Source organism: Dendronephthya gigantea, unplaced genomic scaffold (assembly GCF_004324835.1).
Source record: "Dendronephthya gigantea isolate DGI-Jeju-01 unplaced genomic scaffold, DenGig_1.0 000003F, whole genome shotgun sequence".
NCBI lineage: Eukaryota > Metazoa > Cnidaria > Anthozoa > Malacalcyonacea > Nephtheidae > Dendronephthya > Dendronephthya gigantea.
Genome location: NW_021163013.1, coordinates 2,241,817 through 2,268,082, shown reverse-complemented (window position 1 = coordinate 2,268,082; position 26,266 = coordinate 2,241,817). Strand labels below are relative to the sequence as shown.

General features: G+C 36.8%; 5 protein-coding genes across 5 annotated transcripts; 2 read left to right on the top strand and 3 right to left on the bottom strand.

The window, feature by feature from the left end:
• The first annotated feature begins 697 nt into the window (after positions 1-697).
• On the top strand, positions 698-1,585 carry LOC114539722 (protein FAM124A-like). Its single transcript, XM_028560335.1, has one exon. It carries the CDS (start codon positions 698-700, stop codon positions 1,583-1,585), a length of 888 nt encoding a protein of 295 aa, XP_028416136.1.
• A 1,663-nt stretch (positions 1,586-3,248) lies between these two features.
• On the bottom strand, positions 3,249-7,877 carry LOC114539711 (reticulocalbin-1-like). The gene is made up of 6 exons (XM_028560328.1): positions 7,678-7,877; positions 6,299-6,504; positions 5,503-5,712; positions 5,025-5,101; positions 4,309-4,398; positions 3,249-3,356 (listed from the first exon to the last, which is right to left on the bottom strand). The coding sequence occupies exons 1-6, from the start codon at positions 7,875-7,877 to the stop codon at positions 3,249-3,251; spliced, it is 891 nt and encodes a 296-aa protein (XP_028416129.1).
• Positions 7,878-9,209: 1,332 nt separating this feature from the next.
• On the top strand, positions 9,210-12,728 carry LOC114539702 (calumenin-A-like). Its single transcript, XM_028560319.1, has 6 exons — positions 9,210-9,541; positions 10,438-10,631; positions 11,036-11,263; positions 11,688-11,782; positions 12,043-12,132; positions 12,437-12,728. The coding sequence occupies exons 1-6, from the start codon at positions 9,348-9,350 to the stop codon at positions 12,542-12,544; spliced, it is 909 nt and encodes a 302-aa protein (XP_028416120.1). The 5' UTR covers positions 9,210-9,347; the 3' UTR covers positions 12,545-12,728.
• Positions 12,729-16,876: 4,148 nt separating this feature from the next.
• Positions 16,877-18,276, bottom strand: LOC114541785 (protein FAM124A-like). Its single transcript, XM_028561597.1, has one exon. The coding sequence runs from the start codon at positions 17,882-17,884 to the stop codon at positions 16,889-16,891; it is 996 nt and encodes a 331-aa protein (XP_028417398.1). The 5' UTR covers positions 17,885-18,276; the 3' UTR covers positions 16,877-16,888.
• Positions 18,277-21,170: 2,894 nt separating this feature from the next.
• LOC114540961 (calumenin-like) lies at positions 21,171-25,711 on the bottom strand. Its single transcript, XM_028560953.1, has 6 exons — positions 25,404-25,711; positions 23,709-23,902; positions 22,727-22,954; positions 22,325-22,443; positions 22,035-22,124; positions 21,171-21,451 (listed from the first exon to the last, which is right to left on the bottom strand). Exons 1-6 carry the CDS (start codon positions 25,643-25,645, stop codon positions 21,347-21,349), a joined length of 978 nt encoding a protein of 325 aa, XP_028416754.1. The 5' UTR covers positions 25,646-25,711; the 3' UTR covers positions 21,171-21,346.
• Between the last annotated feature and the right edge of the window lie 555 nt (positions 25,712-26,266).

Here is a 26,266-nt window from a genome sequence, read left to right as displayed (position 1 = left end):
CTTTATCTACAATTATCAGCGGTTTCCAGAATTTTGCTTCATCTACAATTATCCCATATAAGTCTCGAGCTTATGATCAATTTGTGAAGCACAGTCTGTATTTTGTTAGGGTTTATTATCTTCATCATTCAAGAGAGCGAGTGCCATAAGCTTGTTATCGTTCAATTAGGTCAGTTGTCACTAGTCTTTTTTTATCTTCCAAGCTCCTGCCCTATGGCCTTGGTTATACGTCGCATTGTGGTTGCGTCGAATGCAATTCAAACAATTGATAATGACATCATAATGAAGATTAATGAAGTTTATCATCTCATATGCTTTTATCAGCCTAATATACAAATTATCATTCAAATATGCAGTTGAGTTCACCGACAAAGCATTTTTCTCCCGCGAATTAAATTCTTTAAAGGTTATTTTGAATACCCCCCAAAGCCTAACTATGGCGTGATGTATATTATGGTGGGGTGTATATTGATATACCCGACTTAATTTAATGTTCATTGGAAACCTCCCAATTATCGCATCTAAGTTCGGCCGTGCATCTCCCCGTGCAAGTGATAACTATAAGAGCTATTGTTGCCATACAGATAAACAAGCCTATATCTGAAGATGTAAATGCGCTGTCCTGTGTTTTTAGTGGAGAAGACAACAGACCTACAATATTACCGTACTCAAGGAGTCTGAAAACCCATCATTTTCGATGAGCTTCAGAAGAGAAAGAATCAAGAACTCGCCAATCCTAAATAGGATCCGGACGAGAACGACAAAGGAAGCAGCGTTATATTTATGCAAAGCCGACATATTTCTACCGAGAGCAGAGATTCCATCAACGCGAAAACACCTGGCGAAAATTTTGAGTCATGTAGATCCTGGTTGGAAGTTCATCAGATTTCGTAACGATGAAATCTCCCCCCTGGCTGTAAAACATGATCGTTTAAACACGAGCGAAATTGAAAACAGTGAGGAGACTAGTATCCAGGCCCTTAGTGTGGTCTTGTTCATAGACGAAGCGCTATATGAAGAGGTACTGGGTACCATTCAGAATGAGGCAGATATCTGGCAATTACGCCATAGCATTAAACTGTTAAACAATGTTGATGACTCTACGGTGATTGGCTGTATGGATTTCTATGAATTCTCCAAGCATTTGCCTCTCTGGGCGATTTCCCCAATACATTTTGGTAACAAGATTCTAAGATTTAATATATTCGTCAAAGATTTTGAGAAAATGAGAGAATATTACGAACGGCTCATATCACAACAATGTAATTTCGTAAGAACAGGATTTTGCATTTTCAATGTTCATTCGTACCCAGGCCTAGACGTCCAAATCTCGTTGAAAAAGGAACTATATGCGCATCTTCATCTAACTAGGTCAGCGGTGCTGCGTTTGAAGTTTCGAAAACTTGATGTTGCGCGGTGTAATTTGGTTTCTTCACTTGTGCAAATTAACTTACGTGTATGGCGTACAAAGGATCCAGAGGGGAATGTGATATTGCTTGAAGAGATTGGAAACGAGTCACCTGATAAGCTCTCGAAACATCGCTCGAAATCCGAAGTTGCGAATGACGAATTGGTATTTGTATAATATATCGGTTTAAAACACGTGATAGACGTCTTGGGAGAGAGCTTTGAATGTCATGCTGTTGGTTTGGAAACGAGTCACTTGATAAGCTTACGAAACATCGTTCAAAATCAGAAGTACTAAAAAAAGATATTGTTGTTTGTATAATATCAAAAAAACACAACAAGATAGCCCGATGGGTTTTTATCTCTCTGATGTATTTCAAGCGTTTAAAAGCAAGAAGCAAGTGCAAGCAGCCAAGCGAAATAAACGCAAGCAAAACAACAAAAACGATTATATATGTTCGCAGTAAATAAAAACAAACATGGTTTTCCTAGAAAAGTTATTTGTATTTTCAAAGCAACTTAATATGTTGCCCTTTCGACATTATTTTTGCCTCGATAGGATGTATGCATGACCAATTATATTTGTTTTTATTTTGCCATGATGATTTTTATTGTAACTGCGATTTTTACTTTGAGATTATATCGCAAAGCGCAACGTCAGAGGCCCTGTTACACGGTGCAACTTTTCCTGCAACTTGCTATCCAATTCTTCTTTTGAGAGATGTAAATTTGGCAACTACCAAACTCTTGTCTTCATTACATGTACTCCATGGCGTTTCTTACACTTGCATTTTGAATACTTTTCACTAATTTACATTTCTCAAAAGTAGAATTGCATTGCAAGTTGCAAGAAAAATTTCACCGTGTAAAATGGTAAGACAAAGAGATAACTGACAATTACTGATTAACGCCTGTATTCAAAAAGCTCACTCACACTCATACTCATCGAGTGTGACATATAAATTTCGTTAATGCTGATCAATGAGAAAGTTTTTTCTGAATAGATGGAAAGATATAAGGTAAATCACTGAAAATCAAGCCCCTATTCGGCTGGAAATACCGCCATTGGAACGTTATGAGAAGATTAAGATCTCCCACTCAATGAGTTTGAGTGTGAGTGAGCTTTTAGAATACAGGCGTAAGACACAGCATCAGACGGGCCTCTGACCTAAACCTCTATTAACAGAATTGAAGATCCTAACCCCTTTGTTTATTTTCTTTTCTCGGTAACAAGCCTTTCGAGCTTTTGTTTGACATGGAGCTCTGCTTGATCAAAAACTCCATAGTCTCTACTGATTTACATTACACTCAATTTATTGGCATGGTATACAATGGACGATCGCGCCTTGCTCTTTAGACTAATTTTTCTATAGGAGTAACAAGTAGGAGGTAAAATTTCTTACTAAGCGTACTTAAATTAGTGTAAACGCGAAGTTTGGCCACGAAATTCTGTGAATTAGTTAGTTAGACACTTTCAGCCGTAATACCAAAGTATACAAAATGTGTCAACTTCGCGTCAACTGCCAGGAATTTTTTTGCTCTTTCGGAAAATCTCCTTTTTATCACCGGGGTAAGAAATTCGTCTAAAGCACGGGTCGTCCATTGGCACCCAAACCAAATTTCATCCGTGCATGGCAATAAATTGAGTGTAGTGTAGACAAACCTTTAAAAAAAGGCTATAATTAAGACAAAGGGAATGAGAAATGATAGATAGTAGAAATGTATTCACTGGCTCTTAACCTATTCCTAAGTCGACGACTTTCGAAGCAGCAAGTTAGAAATATCGCGTAAGCACGTGAGCTATTATAGGTTTGCTATCTCCATGAATTTCAAAGTCGGTATCACAATTCATCAACATTTCTCTTCAAAGTTTCGCCCCAGTGAGTGGCTCTACTGCCAACGAAAACGTCGTAGTTGTGTAATATCTCGTCCTTGCTGAGTGCATCGTCCTATTTAAGATTTAAGAAAGAAGTACAAGATTTTTTTAAAGTCAATCGACTTTGATATTTATATTTGGCGACAATTATAATGCGAGATTTTTTATTTTGCCACAAAAGAATAACTCTTATTCTATTTTGCGCGTATCTGCAAAAGGTATATTGGACTTTTGCATACTAGACCAACTTTTGATTTAGGCAACAAAAAGGAATGTTCTTCATTTTTTTCTACCACCGGATTTCCATTTTTTTTTACGACCGGATAACAAGATTTCCATCTTGTTACATACATCGTAAGTAGTTGGTCATATATATGAGCCTTCTTAATCCAACAAATGAATAGCAGAACGAGGTTGCAATTGAGTTCTGTTCGTGAATATAGTGCGTTTTTACCGGTGTAAAAACTATAAGGCCGATGTAACGACATAGATGCACGTCCGTACACCTCTGTAGAAAAAATGCGATCGTGGAAATCTATCAGTGGGAATTTCACGTTTCCGGACATCTTTTATATAGATGCACTCTGCATGTGTAACAGATTTACGATGTATATATGCATGTGTTGCTGTACGACCTGTACATGCACAGAATTTATTGACCCGAATCTCATGTACCATGCTAAATTCTGAAGAGTCTGCTTTCACTACACTTGTTCATTTTTTAGTTGCTGGTTGCACGAATGCTGGTTAGCGCTATATATCCATCGGGTCATAGTGATTTTTTCAACCTTTCTAAAAATGCTTGAAAAGCAATTAGATTTCAGCTTAGGAACCAATTATTATTAAAGAGGTTCCTCAATTTAGGAATACTGTAAGGTTTAATTAAATTTCAGTCAACAATGGGCGATTTTAGAGCGATTGAAAAAACACTAATGCGGTGGATAGCGCTATTCTGCTTTCATACAACAGGCCCCAGAAAATCTTCATTTAAACCCCGCTTTAGTTATAACACTTACAATACACACCTTATCACTATCAGCCTTGGCAATGAGATGCAATGCTTCGTTTTCATGGCGATCGTATTTCGTCGGAAAATACCATTCCTTCACTTCATCCTGAAGAAAATAGGTTTTATAAAATGATCATAGTAAAAATGATCATAATAAATAAAACATATCGGAATTATGGTACACAACATTATGATACAAAAATTTTATGATATGTTATGGTCTGTTGAAACAATCCAATTTTATTGGATCCAATTCACTTCTGCATGCATGGCGTATGAAATAAAGTCAGGTTATTGACAAAGCAGTACTGCGTTGGTTTAAGGTGATTTGCTGCCCACGTGCATTGCAATTCAACAGACTATAGCCCCGTTTACACTGCACTCGATTTATTGGCACGGCACGGCTAAAATGGGTACCTGTGCCCATTTTATCTGTGCTCGACCTTTGCTTTGATAACCTTAATACTAATAGAATTGGGTACGGGTACCAATTTTAGTCGTGTCGTGTCGATAAATAGAGTGTAGTGTAAACGGGGCTATCTTGTCCAAAATGAATTAGATCCGACAAAATTGGACCGTGTGAACAGATCTTTAAAGTAAAAGTATAATATATACTGTTGTTATTCATGGGGTTCAGCACAACATTCTTCACTCCTGACGCGACGACCTGATCGATTTTTCACTGTGTAGTCGTAGATCAATATAGTAGTAGGTAAAAGTCAAAAGACTCACCTTGTCCAGTACATCATTTTTATTTAAATCCCTGATACCAAACTCCCTTTTTGTATCCTCACGGGATCTTTTTTCGCCTGGAAGAAATTAACAGAAAAAAAGTTCGACAATCTTTTGGGTAATCTCCATAACAGTATGGCCCAAGAAAATGACCATGCAGCAATATTAAAATTTATAAACTCAGCGCGTAGACCACAAAGAATCAACGCTTTGGGTTGAGGTAGCAGACACAACATAATGTGATATATTGTCAGGGCGGTAGCTAAACCGATCAATTGGGGATGGTATATTTATTTGTTCATGTTGACATATCATAGGAACAACCACGTACAAAACTGAGAAATCAGTCATAAGAGGAATATATGAGTATACACTCACAAACTAAGCTTTTATCTACAGTCCAGTATATTGTGGATTTCGCACGGGCACGTTCTGGGCTATTCGCTTAAAGCCATTAAATGAAATCCACGCCACAAACCTTTTTTGAATTCCTCGAAAGTTATCACGCCGTCTTTATTCAAGTCCATCGTCTCCATTGCTTCATCTACGAATACGTCATACATACGAGGAAAGAGATCCATGTATTGATATGCCACGAATTCATCCAAACTCAGTTTGCTGTCTTTATTTTCATCAGCTGCTTCGAACCGTTTGTGGTATTTATTGATCCTAGCTATTATTGTCTCATCTACAGTCAAAGATGCAGCGATATAAATTATTTTTGTTTTTTAAAAAAAGGTGGTGAGTGTTCACAAAATCTGTTTACGGACTTTCGTTATCTTTATTACCCACTTTCCATCTGGGATATGCCTATGCTTATGCAACTCATGGCTGACGGCCGTGTTTGGAGACAATTTGAAGAATATTTTAATTCTGTCATTTCATATTTTCATTCTTTGATACACTGGGTCTGGGTGATATGTATACATGACATTTCTGATCTCGATGTAGAAACCTTTAGTGCTCATTTTTAGACTTTTTAGTGTAAAAATTTAGTCTATGTTTGTTCTGCATCCTATATATGATATCAATGTAATCGGCATGTAATTCAGTTTTTCTGCAAAATGAGTGAACCATTAAATTGGCTTCGTTTAAGATAGCGACCAAGTTAGCTATATGATCAGTTATTGTCCCGGTTCACGTGAAATTCTTTGCACTTGCCACCCCAAAGATGACGGACAAGGTTAGTGATACGTCATGTTACATTAGGGCCTTTAAAAAGCAACCTCAGAAGTTTTAAATTTGCAGACAAATTCAATGGCTGAGAGCCTTACCATGATCTTTGCCAGGAAAATTTAAAGCTTGATAATCCTCCCAGCTGATAAGGCCATCACCGTCAATAATCGAGGGATAATTATCAGCCCAATACTTTCTCATTAATTCCTGCGGTTCTTTCAATGAAATGTATTTCAACCACTCTGTCATTTCACTCTTTGATACATTACCATCGCCATTTTTATCGATTTTGTCAACCAGTTTGCTTAAAAACAATAATTTACTATAAATTTTTAAGAGTATGTAGACAATTAAACAGTAAATAAACAATTGAGGACACTTTGGGAATGCTATGATGTACAGTAATTTATTTCAAAGTAAACTTCAGACACACAGAAAGGAAAACGACGATGCAATTCAAACAAAATCAGAATGAGGGGATGAATCGTTTACACGGCTTCATTATAAACCCGTTACATGTCGCTAGAATTGTTCATTGAAAAAAATAATTTTCCATGCATGGGTCAGTTGTATAAAAAGGTAGTTGCAGATTTGGCCAATCAGAATAATGTATTTTCTAGTAACTACGATTTAACTAATTAAAATGTAGTTGAGCGTTTTATACAACCAGCCCCTGGACAAAAATTGCTTATGAGAAAACTTTGCGAGTATTGCATGCAAACTTGAACAATCTCACAATTTTACTATAAGAATGTTTAATAAAAACATTGTTCCCCGTGGCCCATGAATATGACCATGATCTATTAATCACGCACCCTAGCGCTGAACCAGGCATGTCAAAACCTTGGTCACGAGTTTAAATAGAAGAGTTTCTGCAGACGAAAACTGATTTCCAAGGGGTGAGTGGCAAGTCAGAATGAATGATCAGCAATGCCAGATTAAATGCAAATTAGTCATCCCATAAGTGCAGTGGTTTCAAATTACCAACATATTAAACACAATATGTATAAATATAATATCGAATGCGCTTTGTGAGTTTCTTGCATCGCTGCTTTCGATTAGAATCCAAGAGCAAAGTAATCACGCATTCAGGATAAGGACACGTGCACAACAGATTGAATCGAATCGATTGCCATGGATCTGTGCATGCAGATATGAATTTGTATCAGGAAATGCCCAGGATGTGGTAATTAAAACAGCTATAGCAGTGTTTACACACAAATACCTCTTTCTTTCAAACTTTCAAATACGGATCAATGAAAAGTGATGTGTGCTTTATTGTTTCATGATTGTAAACACTCGAGATTCATATCAATTATTATTTTAATTTATCTCATTTCACGTGAATATTAAATTAGGCATAATATATTTTATACAAGGTTCAGACTTCGGGGTGCATACATGCTCGCGAAAGACAGCTAACAGAAGAGCTCCGGTAAGTAAATAAATAGATGCACCTAACGACGTCTATGCTTACCTGAGTCTAAGTATTCTCTCTTGATTATTCAGCTCGCCGAATTCTTTTTGCCCATCATGGCCGAGAAACGTTTCGTGGTCATATTCATCATTATGCTTGCCATCCTCTGTGTAGTGACCGTCTTCAGCTCTCCCGGGCACTGAGTGTGCTAGACATGTAGGGAACAAAATAAAAAACAATAAAAATCGTACGTTTGCCATGATTTCTTCTACGGATTGTTGTGTCACAGGGCGCAAGCAGTGAATGTATTCGTCGCGCAAATGCGAATGTTTTCTATGCGCTTTGAAATTTCTTACTTTGCGTGGCAATGTGGCCGTGCGCTATTGGACAGTTGCTATCACGTGATAAAAATGAAGCATTTCTATTGGCTACTTGATTCTGTTCAGCACATATGAAAGCCCTTATTGTTGTTGTCAATCTCTCGCATAAAAGGCAAAATTAAAGTGCCTATATCACTTGTGGGATCTTTACGGATTTGAATAGAGCTTGAAAAATTAGTTTATAAGTTCTACAACCCTTTTTGATATAGTTAAATAGTTTTGGAAATATTTACATCTAAACATGACGATTTGCCTAAATTTCCGTCGTGCTCGGGGGCCTGGGACTCAGGAACTGAGTTCTTGTGAAACATAATATAATCAATTGTAATTTTACTTCGATCTTCCAATAACGTAAAATATTTGAGAAAAACTCGCCCAGTTGCTACAGCCATACACAACGCACCGTTCCCGCATTTTTTTCTTCAAAAGCGCAAACTATATCGCCAGTGAAACTTTTCATGTTTACGTTATAAAAGACGGCGTGTTTGCAAATCATTCCTGAGTCCCAGTCCCCCCAACCGACGTATTTTCGAAACTATTTAATTATATCAAAAAAGGTTGTAGAACTTATAAACTAATTTTTCAAGCTCTATTCAAATCCGTAAAGATCCCACAAGTGATATAGGCACTTTAAGTACTCATTTACTCGAGATCCGCGTCAAAATCAAGAGGATGAACTTCGTGTTTAAAACGGAATAAAAATTTAAAAAAATTGCGCAAAATCTATTTATATGAAAGAGGCAGCAAGGCATAAAATGTCGTAACTGTGTCAGGGGTTTTCCCTACTATTTTGAAAATTTGATTTCATTCATGCTAGTTTCCGGTCACTTCCGAGTCTGGGCGATGACATTTCTACCTCGATTACTAATCTTAAAAAATATTTTCCCAATAAAATTGTGCGATTTAGTATTCTTGGTTAAAATTAACAATCATCTGTAGAAGTCTGCTCAGACTTAGCTTGAGGGTGTTGGAAATAAGTCAAATAAAGTTAGCCTTCGGGGGTTCAGACGAAGGTAGTTCATGGGTGGGCAAAATGACAATCCTTGAATACTTTGCTTCAATTTGGTGCGTCAGCTCCCACGACGTGGCATGATCATGCGTGTAATACGACAGCGCAAATTCGGGTACGTGGCAATTGGCCGCCGAAGGTCCCACCTATGACATAAATGCCCGTTTGCGGGTTTTTACCGACGCTGTAAGACAATAGCGCATTATAGTAACTCAAAACACAAAACAGCAACGTGGCATATATTTCGTAGAGCCATACTTTAAAAATGCGAGGTTCATCGTGAAGGTTTAGCATTGATTCATTTGATTGAACACTAGTGGTTGTATCTAGGATTTGTCATCATGGAGCTACAAATAAAATGCTTTCTAAGTCTGCTTTGCTGTGTGCTTGTCAACTCAATACCACGCATTCGACCAAGTGATCATTACATAGACGGTAAACACAATGTAGAACATGACCACAAAGCATTTCTTGACGAGAGCGAGAGAGATACATTTAAAACTCTCACACCAGAAGAGAGCAGACTGCGTCTAAGGTAAGATTGGGGTCTTGTTGAATAGGATTATGTTTATAACAGGCTGCTAAGGGGCCAATGTTTTGTTGCGATGGAGTTTGCCAATTATACATAAAGATTTATACTAGGTATTATGATATATTATTTTATCGCTGCCGCATTAATTTACGGAAGCAGTCAGGTAAACAATTTGCATAAAGCACGTGTGAATAATTTAATATGGCACCAAATAATGGTGTCTTACTATGTACATTTTATTTATTCTGCCAGTATATATGATGCAAGTTACTGATGTTAGAACTGTAGTAATCTATTCTGACTTAAATCTATTGATCTATCCTTTGATCATTCTTCTCATGATGACGTCAAACGCGGGAAATCTGATGTTAAACTGTTTAATGATATTAAAATGTTTGACTGGCCCGCAAAACTAACGAGCCCATGAAACTCCTTGTCACTTCTCGCACTTGACGTTTCACGAAAAAAGTCTATTACCTAATATTTTTCGGAACGCCTATATATATTTTTGGAACGCAATAACTGTAGTATGGTAATGTGTTCTTTCACGTGGACACAAACAGTTGTGGATTTAGGGCCTATTCATATGCCTCGCGTACCCATAACCATGGCATACTATTGCTATTTGGGTACATTGAGTTTACATGCATTGTAAATTCATCTATTTTTAAGGCCCTGTTATACAGTGCAATTTTTTTTGCAAGTTGCAATGCAATTCTACTTCCCAAGAGATGCAAATTACTGAAGATTCTTGCAGAAGAAAAGTGAAGTGTAATAAACACAAAAGTTTAGTTGTTCCCAAATATACATCTCCCAAAAGTAGAATTGCATTGCAAGTTGCAACAAAAATTGCACCGTGTAACAGGGCCTTTAGTATTGGATTGAATTCTTTTTTGCAGTGAAATTGTCGATAAAATAGACAAGGATAGCAATGGTAACATAACAAAGACAGAGTTAAGGGCTTGGATGGAATATATTCAACTGAAACATCTTCGTGATGAGGTGGATAAGCGTTTTCATAAGATTGACACGGATGGTGATGGAGTGATATCCTGGGACGAGTTTAAAGAGAGACATTATGGGCATAAAATGGGTGAGAAATTTAGATATTGAGAAATATTTTTCGTATGCTTGTCCAAATCAGCATCATTGGAGAACGTGCTGCAAATTAAATAACTAGGTTTTTCTTTTATAAGTAAGTTCAGCAAGAGATCATATATAGCGTATGATTAGAATATCTTCGATCTAGTTGTTGGAATTCAAGAGTCAACAACAAAGAGGTTATTTCATGGCCAGGATTAGCATTTTGTTGTCCTTTAAAGCTAGGAATCTTTCAATTTCCTATTTGAACAATATAAATTATTATGAGGAATTCTCCCCTGATCCATTCCGCTTAAAATATTTCATATTCATTGAATTGCATTCTGTACACCCTTCAAGTTACTCATATTAAAATTCAACCATGTTTGAGATCTCTTTTTTTTTATATTCACGAAGATCACGACAACAGGAATGTGGACGAACAGTACAAGAAGAAACGGGAATTCGACAAAAGAAAATATCAGGTCGCAGACTCCGACCACGACAATATGTTAACAAAAGACGAATACTCGGCATATTTACACCCCGGCGAATACAGGAGAATGCATGAAATCGCTGCTGAGGAAACATTAAAAGGGATAGACAAGGACAAAGATGGATACCTTTCTCTTGAAGAATATATTGGTAATTCATATTTTTGTTAACTTTTCTTACTGCATGGTGGCTTTGCTCAGGTTTTACAGCTCTACTCGTACCCAGGTTCACCAGAACGATACAAAGCTAAAGTAGGGCGCACGGGGGGGAGGGGGGTGTTGCGGCTGGTTTTCTTCCATATTGCTGCATACAAGCGATTGTTAACAGTACTACAGTGATCGTTTGTTAAATTATTTTGTCAGCTATTCTGTGTCCATTACGATATTCAATGCCCGGTAGACGATTGCGTTTTCTTTGAAGCTTTTTAGCTGCAAGGATAACAGATGAAGGCATATTATTAGCGCTTTCGTCGCAACGACAGTAGAATATACGTAGCACTTCAGAAGTTTTTAGTTTGAAACCACCCTGCTACACAAAAATTGTAAGGGGAAATTGTTTCTACTGTTTTTAAAAGGTGATTATGGTGAAACAGAACCGGATTGGGTGGACGAGGAAAGAGAATACTTTCGCAAGGAAAGAGATAAGGACGGCGACGGAAAACTTAATAAGGTAGGAGTGAATTATGGCACAACCTACTGAACTCTGCAATTAGCAGAACCCGAGAAACGAGCGCAAAAAGTCAACCAAGCAGAAGACATTTTTGTTTTCTACATTACATGCTTGTGTTGGTTTCGCAGGATATGTGAATAAATTTTCAAACAGAAAAGAAGTTATTATATAGAGAAATAAATGACCGTAGATACTCTTTATCTCTCAGTGGACTACAATAGCACATAATTTATAAAGTCATTTAAATTCCACATTCTTAGGCAGAAGTACTCACTTGGTTGTTTCCTGTCAATTATAATCCGCTCGATGCCGAGACAGAACATTTAATGTATGAGGCTGATGGAAATAAGGTATGTTTTATTTGCATATAAACTTTAATGCAACTGAACGATAACAACACTGAAGTTTAAACATCAGTTATCAGGCTGGCCTGGTATAAGAAACTAAGGCAATGAAACAGAAGACTTGTAAAATAGCTACTATTTCATGAGTTTTTCTATTTACATATTTATATACAACAATTGGAATGCTTTGAGAGTGCGTAAAGAGATGATACTTTAATGCTAATTATAGTCTATTTACAGGCTCTGTTTCAACCGATAGGTGTTGAGAAAGTTCTCCAGCATAATGTTCCAATGTCACTTCTCATTTCAGGACAAGACTGTCACTAAGCGGGAAATATTGGACAAACAAGAGTTATTTGTTAAAAGCAAAGCTACGAACTATGGGGAGACGTTGAATCGTCCCGTGGACGAACTTTGAAGTAATATAAAATTGTTCAAGATTTAAAAGTTTTCCTAAACGGACAAGTGTGGTCTTTTGGACCACGTGACCGCATGTAAATACCAACGTTGATGCACGTGATTCGTATTCACACGTGATGCTATTTTGAAAAAAACGTCTAAAACTTTGTTCAAATTCATTTCCGTAGGAATTAAATTAAAAGTATTCGAATTTGAATATTACAATTTCTGAGTTTTTGTTTTCTGGGTAATGGCGATATTGTGTGGTTATTATTAGTTTAAATGATTCTTGAAGTACTGTTTTCCCGCTCAGATAGTAGCGTAGCCAGCCTGACGATTTGTCCCGCTAGGCTAATATTTTGCTGTTCGTTGACTGTGAAAAGAAGAAATTTACATTTACATAAATAGTAGGCGAGTCGACGTGCGAATAAACACAGTGCAGAGGTGTAAACGGGGCTTTCTTTCTAGAACATTATATACCTTTTTTTTCAGTAAGCTGTTAGTAATCTTCTCATTTTATTTGCGCTTAGTATGAACGAATGATCATATCTACCACCCTCCTCCCCCCCCCCTTCCGCATACACCTTCACATCCAGAAGTGACATGCAGCCGTTGGTAAGTTCTTTACGGATTCACGGATAACGGATTCAAAATTTCTCCCTCTTTCCTTAGATAAAATATTTTGTTTACATGCAAATGAAATGATAATTATAATGCACGACACTGAAAATATGCTGCATTGTATAATACGTTTGTTATGTTAACAAATCTGCATAAATAAAAAGGAAGAGCGCAAAATGCAATTTAAGTCGATCGCAAATAATTAAACCGCAAATTTATTTTGTGGTTGATATAAACCGCATAACCGGGATAAATAACTGCATATGCGGTTACATGATAATAGTGGTAAAAGAACGAGGTGCATGTAGTCGAGAAATCACGAGTATAACTTATTAATCACGAGTATACCTCGGCTGTAATTATTGAGTTTTGTAATTTTGTAATCACACTGTTCAAAATTAAACTAAAAATACACGATACACTGCATGAGGTTCAGATAGATGTTTCTATCTGATAGGTTTGATAGGTTTGATAGAAGCATGTATAAGAAAATCAAAATCCATGTTTTTCCACCTTTTCCCCCCAAATAGTAATATAGGCTTAACTTAGCTAAGAGTCTAAGAATAGTGTGCATATGCAATTACAGCCGGTGAAATGAATTGTTAATGACATTGCTTCAAAAGACAAAACCAATGAAATTTTGGTACGAGTCCTCCGATCACAAAAGTTATATAATTACTGCGATAAATTAGAAAATAAAATGCAATTGATTTTTCAAGACTGCATCGCCTTGACCAAAGAAAAATAGATCTAGAAGCGCATGGCATCATAAACAACAATTATTCAAATTTTCCGACCTTGTATAAATATAGACCTTTATTAATAATATATAAATTTTCACCATGGCGTTGAGCAAATGAACTATATCAATATTTATGCATATTGAAAGACATCCCCTAATAACATCTTACTATTACCGCAAACCTTTCGAGTAGACAACGATTTACAAATTTATTAAAATACTATATTTTGCAATATTTGACTTATATAGTGCTAACAAAACAAAAGCTATCACAAAATTTATAGCAAGAGACTGGGTAAATTTCTTGTTGTATTATGATGAAAATATTGATATAGAATACATGCACCTGCAAAATGACAGTTATAGCAACATATATAGCACCTGTCGCGGTCGGTCGATCCATAAACAACGTGTTCATGCTAAGTCAAAACAAGGAACAGTTGCAATTGTTTCAAAACGTATTAAACTTCAGCAGAGTATAAGCGATGTTTTCCAGTGACGTTTAAAAGGAAGGTAACTGTTCGTGACTGTCATGGTATTGCTGAAGAATGGTACACGGAAATTTAATGGAGTTAAGTAGACAGGAAGAGCAGCAACGCTAATGAACAATCTTGATATATAGATTCAAAGATACAGAAGGCTGTTTTGAAACCTTCAGATGGATTGCAAGGCTTTAATTCGCTTCAATTTGACCGTGACCTTACAAGTTCCCTGCGGAGTCAGAGGTGTTCTTCGCGACCAGAAACTACCCCTTCTCCCGACGTGGATTGTGATATCACGATTTTGAATGAAACGCCGAAGCAAAAAGCAGACAGACTCTTACAGGAAGCGAATAAACGAGATATTACCCTAATGGCCACAAGCTTGCGACCGACGACTCGCTATGCGGCTTTGTACGCCGCTAGCAAAAACCGCGGGCTCGACGCATCTTTGGGAAGAAACTTGACGTTTTTGGAATCAATGAAAAAGAAAAAAGTAAGAATGATTCAACAAACACAAGAAGCGCTAAAAAACGATTTTAAAAAGACCAAAAAGGTTTCTTTACGACGGGATAAACAGCTCGTAAAACAAAACAGTGAAAGTAGTATTTATACAGAAAGGAAAAAATCCCGCGCGGGAAATAATCGGCGGAGTGTTAAGTTACCACCAATTAATCTTAGAAAAACGAATAGCCTGTGAATAACAGCCATGCATGGGAGTGCTTTTCACAGTTAAGTAATCCAAGCAGGTTCTAGTTATCTTTACATGCTGTGTCTTCATATAAAGATTGACGCGATAAATGCATGCATGTAGAAAGTTGAAATCAACTGAAAAGGAAAGAAAAAATATCAGGATTGAATTACCGTAAATACAATGCGCGCTTCTCTGTTGCCATGTTGGATGATTCATTTGAAATTAAAGGCCATGGTCTACTTTAAAGAGATGTAAATTAGTGAAGAGTCTTTAAAATGTAAGTGCAAGTGGTGCAACAATCGCCATGGAGCGTAATAAAGACAAAAGTTCGGTAGTTGCCAAATTTACATCTCTCAAAAGAAGAATTGCATTGCAAGTTGCAAGAAAAATTGCATCGTGTAACATGGCCTAAACTGGGAGAATTAATTGGAAAAATATAAATATATATTACAAATACATTGCATAGATTGATATTGTTTGCACGAGCGCAACGCAGCATTAAAACAGTCAGTTTACTCAAGCTGTAAATATGACATGCATGACTTGATGTGTCAGTTTGGGGCGCTCAAAATCATAACTAAGTCACGTCAAGACTCATAACCGTAATTTTATTAATTATGATAAAGGTTTCGAATATCATAATATTGACTGACAAAGAATTTGTCGTAAAATAATACCACGCAACGTCGTTGTTTGATGTGTATTTTGCCCCATTCAGAAAAAAATTATGTTCAAACTGTGTTGCACATACATCTTTAATAATTAATAGTATTGTCTGTCGGCTGCCCATGCAGCATGCAGGTGCACGAATATGAAGTTATATTTATTTCATGTTCGACAGCAGGGGCCGCGGAAGATCGTTACGTGGGAGGGGATATATTCACGTTCAGTATTATTAGTTTTTTTGAGATTGATTGTCTTTACGGTCTGCTAACATGCATGAATATATGAATAGTTACCAAACTCAACGATCTTCCGCTGCACTTTTAGACTTGTAGTACAGTACCGGTCAAAGATGTCTCGCAAATGTCATACTCATTATTGACATTACGTCAACTACTTCAGTTCCTAATTTATCTATTATCCCAACCATGCATTATGGCATTATCTAAGTGACCGTTTGCAATAATAAAACCAGATAGCAATAATCTCTGAATCTATAAGAATATAGTGTAAGATCTAGAGAGGTAAAAAAGTGAAATTTTTCCAAGTTCAATAAAGCAATGAATTTATGAACAAGTTTAAACAAATATTTATTGGTTATCATGTTCCTTATTATTATAAACCACCAGTATGTTATAGTACGCGTTAAGAGCATGATCACGTGTGCTCTATGGGTATGGAGTCCCGAGAATTAGATCATAATTTTATTTAATTTGTGGGACTCTATATCCCATAGAGCAGAAGTGATCATGCTCTAACCGTCATTAGTAACTCAATATAAAGTTGTTAATAAATTCAAAAAAGTCACTCATAATTTTTATGATTTTCAACCCTTATCAGTTATAGAGCATGGAAATGCTGGAAGCTGATTGGCCGAGTGAAGGTAGCTATTCTCTAACTTATATTCTAGTAGATGTTGAATTTTAGCGACAAGCTTGTTAGACTGGAAAGAAATGCCAAAGTGGATGTCAAAAGAAGCCAAAACATCGACAAAACTCAGTTATCATTTTACCTATTTTTACTAATTCTTTTATTTTCGCACAGAAAGCTTGCATTTTCCAATGTATTGTTTATAAACCATAACAACAACTCCTGTTATGTAATAACCTGTCTTTGCACATAACGTCATCATGAGAACATGCTCGTGCGGACTACTTTTCGCCTTCATACAAAAGTTATATGTTCTTCGTATGCGTGATTCACGATGACCATGCATTCAGACTCACTGTCCTCACTCTTGCTTAGGGAACCATCAACACTAGACATGGCTTCTTCAGGAAACAGACCATGTTCAGAGTACTCATTTTTACTCCACATATGTTTTCTTAGCCTAGAATTCGAATTCGAACTCTCTTCCAAAATCTTTGATTCAAAATTGTTGTTTTCATCAACTTCATTAGGCAACTCGCAATGAAAGTTGCTAACTTTGGAATCAGACCTTTCAATGATGACGTCATTGCCATCTGGGTCTTGAAGAATGTAATTTGATTGGTTTGATAAATGTTGGGCCGATGCCAAAAACTCAAACAGCGGAGATGCGCTTTGGACTTTAAATTTCAGTCGAAACAAACTACTCCGTAAGGGCAACACAGTTGAATTTTTCTTCAAACCGATTTGAACATCCAGACCGTCTTCCGAGTATGTCGTGAGGAAGCAAAAATCCGGCCCACAATCCTTTGCTTTCCTGTCTGTAATACTTTCGTAGAATACTTTCATCGCGTGGAAATTTTTCACATTGATATGAAATCGAACATGTTCGTTTCCGTAATGTACGCTACCGACTGATATCAATGGCATATCATACGAACATCTGTAAAACTCTTGTCTTGCGATTGTCCGCGGTCGTTCAATCCGGGAACTTTCAATCACGTGATCAAGTTCCCATGGTAATCCCTCGAGATGACTTTTAAGCGTGAACTCCAGGTCTGTATCCTCTTTTAGGAAAAAACAAATCGCATGCGATTGCGCCGAATTTTCTTCCAATGACCTGATTTTTAAAGCTTCATTCGGTTCAGTTGTGAAATTTCCAGAGTTACCAAATTCCAGTATGTTGAAAGGAAGTCTTATCTCTTTGAGATAATCCTGTAATAACTGTTCAATTTCTGGATTCTTTTGTTCAATACAAACTGCAATTGAACAATAGCAGGTAGTTTCCCCCATGATTATTGCCTACGGTGATACGAATGGGTATAAGTAATCGTGAAAGGCGAGGTACGCCTACGTCGGGGCTTTTATTCAGTGATATTCAAAGAACCTTGGAAAATCAGGATAAGTTCGACATTATGTCACTATTATAACGAAACGTCCAGCTTGGCTAATGAGTGTTTGACAATTTTTGTAAATCAACTTTGCAAATTGTAATTAGTGTAGGTAATAATACTATCATTACTATGGTGCGACAGCGTACGAATTTTTTGTACGAGTGATATACGAAAGTTTTGCCAAAATTAGACGAGACGTCGAGCATGATTATTTGTCAGTTATAAATTATGTATTAGTTCGATACATAGGGTTTTACAGCCGGTTTTCATTGCAAGTGTCATCATAGTTCATTGTCAAAGACTAGAATCCACGAAATATGGAATTTTATCAATATTGAATCCCACTAGATGGTTAGTGCATGACATATTAGTTTGTCTGCTAGGGCCGGACCAAGACTAATAAAGAGGTCAAGATACCCCGATTTCGGTATATGGGTACGGTAGCCATATCAGTTTGTTCCTTGGAATTTCTTGTTGTTTGCACGTTTCATGATACAAATCTTGCCTGCCTCAAGAGGCTAAAGTCTACTCGAAATGATATGTTGAGGTAATCTTCGAAAAAATTGAGAAACACTGATGGAAATTCAGTGAACAAAATAAGGCTACCCGTACCCATACATCGGGAACGGGGTATCTTAACTTCTTTAATGAGTTATAGCATTGGGTGCTGGGTTGCGTGGGTCGGCTGCGTGTCCGAAATTCATTTATGCTAAGAAGTGTTGTCGATTACGTTTATATTTCTATCAAGCACCCAAGATCATTTTTTATATGAGCATTGGCAACTATATGTTATTAGAGTGGAGGAGATCGATATATTTTACTTTTCCTTGGTCATTTACAAAAAGCTTCATGTTACAATTTATTCAAGTCTACATTACACTAACTTTAAGAGCATCCGACCTAAGATAATAAATGAAATCATACTCGCGTTACTCGTATATATATTCACTCATGAAATGATGGATATAGAAACAAATACCAGGACCTCTACTATTCATTCGAAAACATTCAAAAGCATGAAAGGCTGGTTATATATCCAACATTATTGACCTTGTTTGTCTGTGGTAATAACGTCAAGCGAACCTGAATTGCAATTAAGATTTTCTTAGCTTTTATTTATTAAGTGCCTTTGATCGGTTTGAAAGATCTTTTATAAATCTGACCAGAATTATGATTAATCCAATTAAACAGCGTTTTGGCTTATAAGATTAGGAACCTTACAATACTTTGGGGACTAGAACTGTTTGTGGACATTGGAAATTATTACCAATTGATTCTATTTGTATTGATAACTTAACTGCGCTTCGAAAGCGTGTAAACGCTACTTACCCTTGATGCAATCCACTGTGTCTGTAACTTGTAAAAACAGGGATCCGAAGAGCATGTATCGTTTAATTTGGGAAGACCATCTCAGTAAAACACGCAACAAGCTTATTTATGCTCTGAATTACACCTCGAATCCTTTAAACTGAATTCCAAAGAATATAATTAATGAGATGCATTTCTACTGATAAAAAGCATTCTGTAAGATATGCATACTGTAAAATGCATTGACAATTAAACGATTAAGAGTCATAAAACGTTTTAATGGCTTGTTAAAATGTAGCGGATATTTGGTATTGTCAAGACAATTTCCCTTAACACAGTGAAATCAAGCTTACAAGAACCTGTAGGTGCATGAGGAAGCTGCAGTGGCAGAAAGAGATACAAATATATCCATTTTTCTCTATAAAACTAGATTAACGAAACTATAAATAGCCACTACAGACTGAAAAATACACTACAGATTGCTGAAAAAAGAAGCCAAACATTGTTACAGTCGGGCCTTTGATTTCTTTGTTTCAAACAAAGAAAACAACGATCATGCATGGTAATAATAATAATAATTTACTCAGCAATCTGGCAACTCTGAGTATAAATTGCACATATGATCAATCATTAATTATGTATTTTTGCTGATGCCTCCTGCAAGAATAAAATAAATTCCATCCACCCTAAGGACGTCATCACCCGTGAGCAATCAAATCTCAATTTTTTTCCCGTCCTTGTGAGGGTGAGCTCTCAAGTATTGCCAAGCTAATGGCATAGTAATTAACTCTCTGGCATGCAAATAAACAGAATGAACCATGGTGTTCGCTCAATCGCTTCACTTCTGGCAACTTGGGTCCCGTTTAAACGGTACCGAACGAACTTGGAACTATGATCGAAAACGCATGCATGCATGGATATCATGCAATACGTTTCCTGAATTAGTCATAATCACTGATGTTTCAAATAATCAAACAAAATTTAAAAGTTTAACTTTTACGCTCGGTTCAGTATATCTCACTTCCCCTTTCTCTCACGTCTTCTAGCTTCCCTTCTCATTTCAATTTATCTTAAACGGAGTATTACAACAGAACCGGTCGAAATTCGTCGTTCTGGCCTTTCGTTCAGTATAGGTGGTTTGCAATTCCCGCAATCTTGGTTGATTTTTCAAAACATGTGAACAAATATTTATTTTCGCCCATAAAATCCATAAAAATCATGTGTGAATTTTGACCCTTGAGGGCTCGTTTATACCGGTCGAATTCACGCTATGCTATCTTCGTTTGCTGCTTAAGAAGTTACGGTTAGTTGGAAATTTTACTTTTTCCAAAGATTTGATTTAAAAGGTGTCTCACAAATATCCATATCTACAAGATTCCACTCGCTGCGATAGCAAGATGTCAATCCAATTCTTCTGGGCCTCTGGTAGCCCAGAAACCGCGATATGAAACTGTACAATCATTTTTGGGGCTACGTGGGTAACAAGGCGAATAAAAAACACCTTCCAAGGACTGGACCAACTTTGCTTCCAGTTCAGGCAATAATATAGATATATTAGTTTCCTGCAAGAAATAAATAGCTTTAATAATTTGTATTCCAGAAGCATAAATTAAAGCCTTGTCAACCAACCAAGTCGTGCTTACGGTAAATGCATTATTAATTTCTATTTCATTCGTTAATTCAACTTCATGTATTGCAGCTGCAAGGATTTTAGTCAACTTTTGCCTCCAATGTTTTATCTTTCGTAGCTAAACCGCTGAGGAGGGAGGCTGTACGGCCGACACGAGTTTTATATTTTGAATTGGAGCGCTCATGCATCCACGAACGAAACGAAAATACATCCAAGAAGAATACACGGTAAGAACAAGATGTTTTGAAAAAATACTTTTACAAATCGAGAATGCACGACAATATAAAGTTAACACATGTATAGGAAAATAATTTCTTTATATAAATATATATATTAATATTCCCACTCTATGACAGTGAAGAATGAAAGCGTTGATAAAATCATAATCATATTAAACTGTCAATAGCAGGCAAATGTACGTGACTAAAACTCGTCATGACGAGCTAATGCTTCACCAAAGTCTGTCACTTGGCTGCCAACAAAGATGTCATGTTTCTCCAAAATTTCCTCTTTCGTTAGAACTCCATCCTAAAATGGGAGATTTTGTATTGAACTATCATTGATTTCGGAGATTATCAAGAAGTAAATTAGTGCGCGGTTGAGAAATTTTAACAGTTTTTACCAAATGTTGTGTAAAGCATCAAATTGTTAACTTCAGAGAATAAAGGCGAATCTTCCATATGGGTGAAAATGAAAACTAGCGCTAATTAAAATTTAGTCCCATGTACGCAAAAGGTTTTTTCCAAGCTATTTCAAAAATATGGAAATAAATAAACGTACAATTACATGGCGTAAAGCCCGTGAAAAACAATAGCATTTTTTATTCACAAGCCAATTAAGAAAGAAAATAGTAAAATGATCGTCTACCACCAGCATCGAGAAACCTTTTCAAAAAAGGAAAGTGTAGTTGCGATGGCTTCATCCATTTACCGATCTGCGCTATCCAGGTTTAATATACATATCACCACTTATGGTAAATCAAACTCGGCTCCAGGGAAATGCAGTTATTGTTGACCATAGTAAGTCATAGTAATATTCTAACACATGAACCACCTTGACATGATCATGACAATTACCATTGAATGAAAACCAACATTTCAAATGTTCGTACCTTATTAGCATCAGCCTCGTGCATCAAATGTGTAGATTCTGCAGCAACATTGTCATATTCTGCTGGTAGGATCCAGTCCTTCACTTCAGACTAAATAGAAATTGCAAAATATACGAATCATAAACTTTTGTCCGTCCATCCGATTAGCATAATGTAATGCTTACCCCATCGTTACGTCTTTTTTTGCTTTGTTATGACGTTTTAATTAAGAAAATTTACTTGCAAATTTGCTTGCCTTTATCCCAGTGGATGTACAACAGAACAGCAGTCTATTTTTGTTCAATGCTTACCTTGCCCATGTAACCATCACCATTTTTATCTCTGTATCTTGTGAATTGCTCTTTCTCAGTCTTTAACCAATCAGGTTCTTCAGCATTGTTCTTTCGTTCATCTTCCGAATACATATCGCCTGAACGAGAATAAATTCAATTTAGTACAGTGCGCATACTATCATAGTCCTAAACTTACTTGGCTATATACACGTACAGTAGAGACAATGCATACAAGGGTCTATATACACGTGCAGTCGGTGGAGACAATGCATCCGACTATTCCGTCTTAATAAATCATTGTACTAGTGGCGTAGTCAGCATTAGGCCAATACTTATACACTCTATATCCATATTCACAACCCTCAAATAACTTTTTAAAAAGAAATGCAAATTAATATTGTCGTCAAAATCATTTCTCACCGATATACTCATCTAACGAAATTCTCCCGTCTTTATCTTTATCAATATCCTCCATCGTCTCCTCCACCATGATTTCTTTCATGTGATCAATCTCTTCTGGGTGTAAAAATGACGTCAGTTCATCCTTGGTCAGCTTATCGTTGTTGTCAAGGTCGGCTTTCTCCCACCTTCTTCTGTCCCTTCGTTTCATATCCTTGTAATTGAACTCCGTGTTTCTCTGTGGATCATCTACAAACGATTAAAGTTGTTAATTTACCAGTGTCGTACGTGAAACGATAATTGGGGGGAGGGGGGGCACATATTCATGTTAACAGGCCTTTAAACACAATGGGTTTGAAAAGAAATTAATCTTGCAAAACATGAATATATGAATATCTGGACCCCCCCCAATTATCGTCTCCCGTACGCCACTGTTATTTACAACACATGCACTTCTTGGTTGTGAAGCGTTAACTCATCATTCGAGTTTCATTGGCCCTAAGGCCCAGCTAAACTCTTTCCATTGCATTTCTAAGTTACTTCTGGGAGAGCGTAAAATCATGCTGTGCTGCTTGTCCTCTGAATCCGGTCAAGTTTATACAAGTAAGGCAGGGTGATTCCTCAACTGATATAAAAGATATTTAACCTGTAATAGCATCAAATGTGGCATAACAATTGCCTAAATAGACAAAACACTTCTCGACGTTTCGACCTGAAGGCCTTCGTTAAGAGAGTTAGTATGACACTCATGGCAGTTATTATACCATTTGATGCTAACACAAATATTACCTAGTCGAGCATATCCTGTGATGCAATTACAGTAGTTGGCATACATAAATGAATTTCCAGTATAAAATGAATTTTCAAATAATGAATTTGAAACAAAAATTGTTGCAAATAAGTGACCGAAATACTTGGAGCACTACAAGATATACATTCCTGTACCAGATCTGAGAAACGTAAATAGATTCTCGTTCAATCGCCTAATTGATTTTATTCTTACCAACATCAAAGCCATATGTTCTATTCACATATTCTCCCCAGAGTATGGAAGGTTTGTTATCTGGATTGAGATCTTTCCATTGTCGATCAACATCTTCATAAATATATCGCTTTTGTGTGTGATCAATGTAGAACTTCAGTTCTTCCTCTGTTATCTTTTTGTCGCCATCACGATCGATCTTGTCCACAAGGATTCTGTGCAATATTAAGTTGAAAGATTACATGCATTACGTTACATTATGAAAAAATATAGACTCCTTGGGTTTATTTGGTGAAAAAAGGGCGCTAAACTCACGCTTTTAATGATAATTAAGGTCATGTTACATGACGCAACTTTTCTCGCAACTACAGTGCAATTCTACTTTCGAGAGATGTAAATTAGTGACGAAATGTTGCATGTATTGAATAATGAGCACAGATTTTCATAATGAGTTCGTAGTTGCCAACTTTACATCTATCAAAAGTAGAATTGCAATATTGCATTGCATGCAGCGAGATGATATAACACCACCTTTAGGTCATGAATTAAAAGTCCGAAATATCGCAACTTCCTCAACGGAAAAAAAAAGATAACTGACTGTGTAGCGGATGAAGTGTATGCCTACGAACTACAAAATTTCGGTAGGGGAGGACGAATGATATCAGCAAAAATTGTGAAGTACAAATTGCATAAATTGATACCGCTTTGAGCAATGGACTCTGTATATGTATACGTATTGTGGATTCAACTGGCTTTTCTTTCGCTGTGTGACAAGTCAACCAATTTGTCTATCGCGCCAAAACACACTTGCGACGACGAAAAAAATTTAAAAAAAAAACCTTGGGAATTTTCAACTCCGTCACTGACGCCGGAGTAATTACGTCCAGCATATTAGTCAGCATAATTGATGCCGGTAGGCATATTTCAATGCGCGCAATTATTATAATTTTAGGTTTCATTATCTTTACAGGAAATAAAATAGGTTTTTCGCCGCTAACCTATCGACCAGACAACACTGGTTTCATTTGACTTGTTCCACCCACGCACAATACACTCTAAATTAATGTCAATATGATTTAACTATGCCAAAGTTTCATATAACATATTAGTGTTATTACAGTGATATTATCACACACGACGAAGCTTTACATAACGGACCATACTGCCCCTGTGTCCCAGACTTAATATTTCGTTAATTGTGTCTTATAAATATTGAGACTACAGCGGTATAGCCTTCTTGGTTAACGCCAAAGTACTCGTTGCCAATTTGTGGCAGTTTTATGAATAAAATGATCACATCCGGTGCACAAACTGCACATAATCCTTATGCACACGTAAGTTAGGTTAGCGATGCATGATTTATTCATTTTTATTGTGTATTTACTGACCCGCGTGTACAAATACAAAAGTTGCCAGACTGCTGCCCATTTGCGCTCTTAGAAGAATAATCGATTAAATTTAATTTTAAACACAAAAACAAGAGTATAGTCAGAGATTGCTAGATTTTTAATACACATTCTGTATATGAACGAAGTATATATTTCACTTTATTACTAAACTACATGCTAAAGTATTGCCCAGTAACACTGAAGTGGAAGTCGAACGTTGCGCGCCAGCCCGAATAATAATATGAAACACAGCATCGTGAGCACTCGGTGTGCAAACAGCATACCTAATTGATCAACATTTGCCGAACTAAAAACACATCCCACTTACCCAAGTCTACGTAAGCTTTCTTCGGGTGAAAGCTGATCAAATGTGGCCTTCTGTTCGTTGCCTAAGAACGCTTCGTGGTCGTATTCCGCGTTGTGTTGCTTGTTACTCTGGTAATGTTCCTCGCCTGAAAGCGGCTGTTGTTCATGAACGCGTTTCTTCGCTCCCCCTTCGTTCGGCCTCGGAATGCCGTTAACCAATATCGACATACACAACATTAGCATTCCTAGACAACGAATCTCCATCTCGATAGCCAAGGCAACAGTCACAGAACAACGAATATGCGAGTAAAGAGCAGCAACAACACAAAAATTTTACGTTTTTCGGTTTAATATGCAGAGTATGTTGCAACGCAATTGGTCAATGTAGAACACGTGGTATAAACGTAAACATTGCCACGTTGGCAACTCATTTGAATGGCCCCTTGTCTTACTCTGAGGCAGTCTGGGGCGAGTAAATAAACGTCTAGAAATCTGGGGAAAACCGTATGACGTGTCGCTGATAAGGGTGTCTATTTGAGTAAGTGCATAAATCGGATACGTGCATAAATCGGATACGGGCATATAAATTTGTAATGCTTTCGCATATTTATGGTAGACTGCTATTGTCTGGTCACCAGTATCGGATTCCAATTTATATATTTACACAGACATTAGACATGCATCCATATTACTTAAACATTTATCACTCAGATTCACTCGATGCCTCGATTTCTGGTGTTGTATGAATCCTTGTTTGCATTCAGTCACTGCCTGTCGCTTCCGTGACATGTGATCGATGTTAAATAGCATCTGTTGTGTATAGTATAGGAACTCACTCTTTACTGATCGCTGAGATATTTCTTGGTTAATTATATATATGATGTA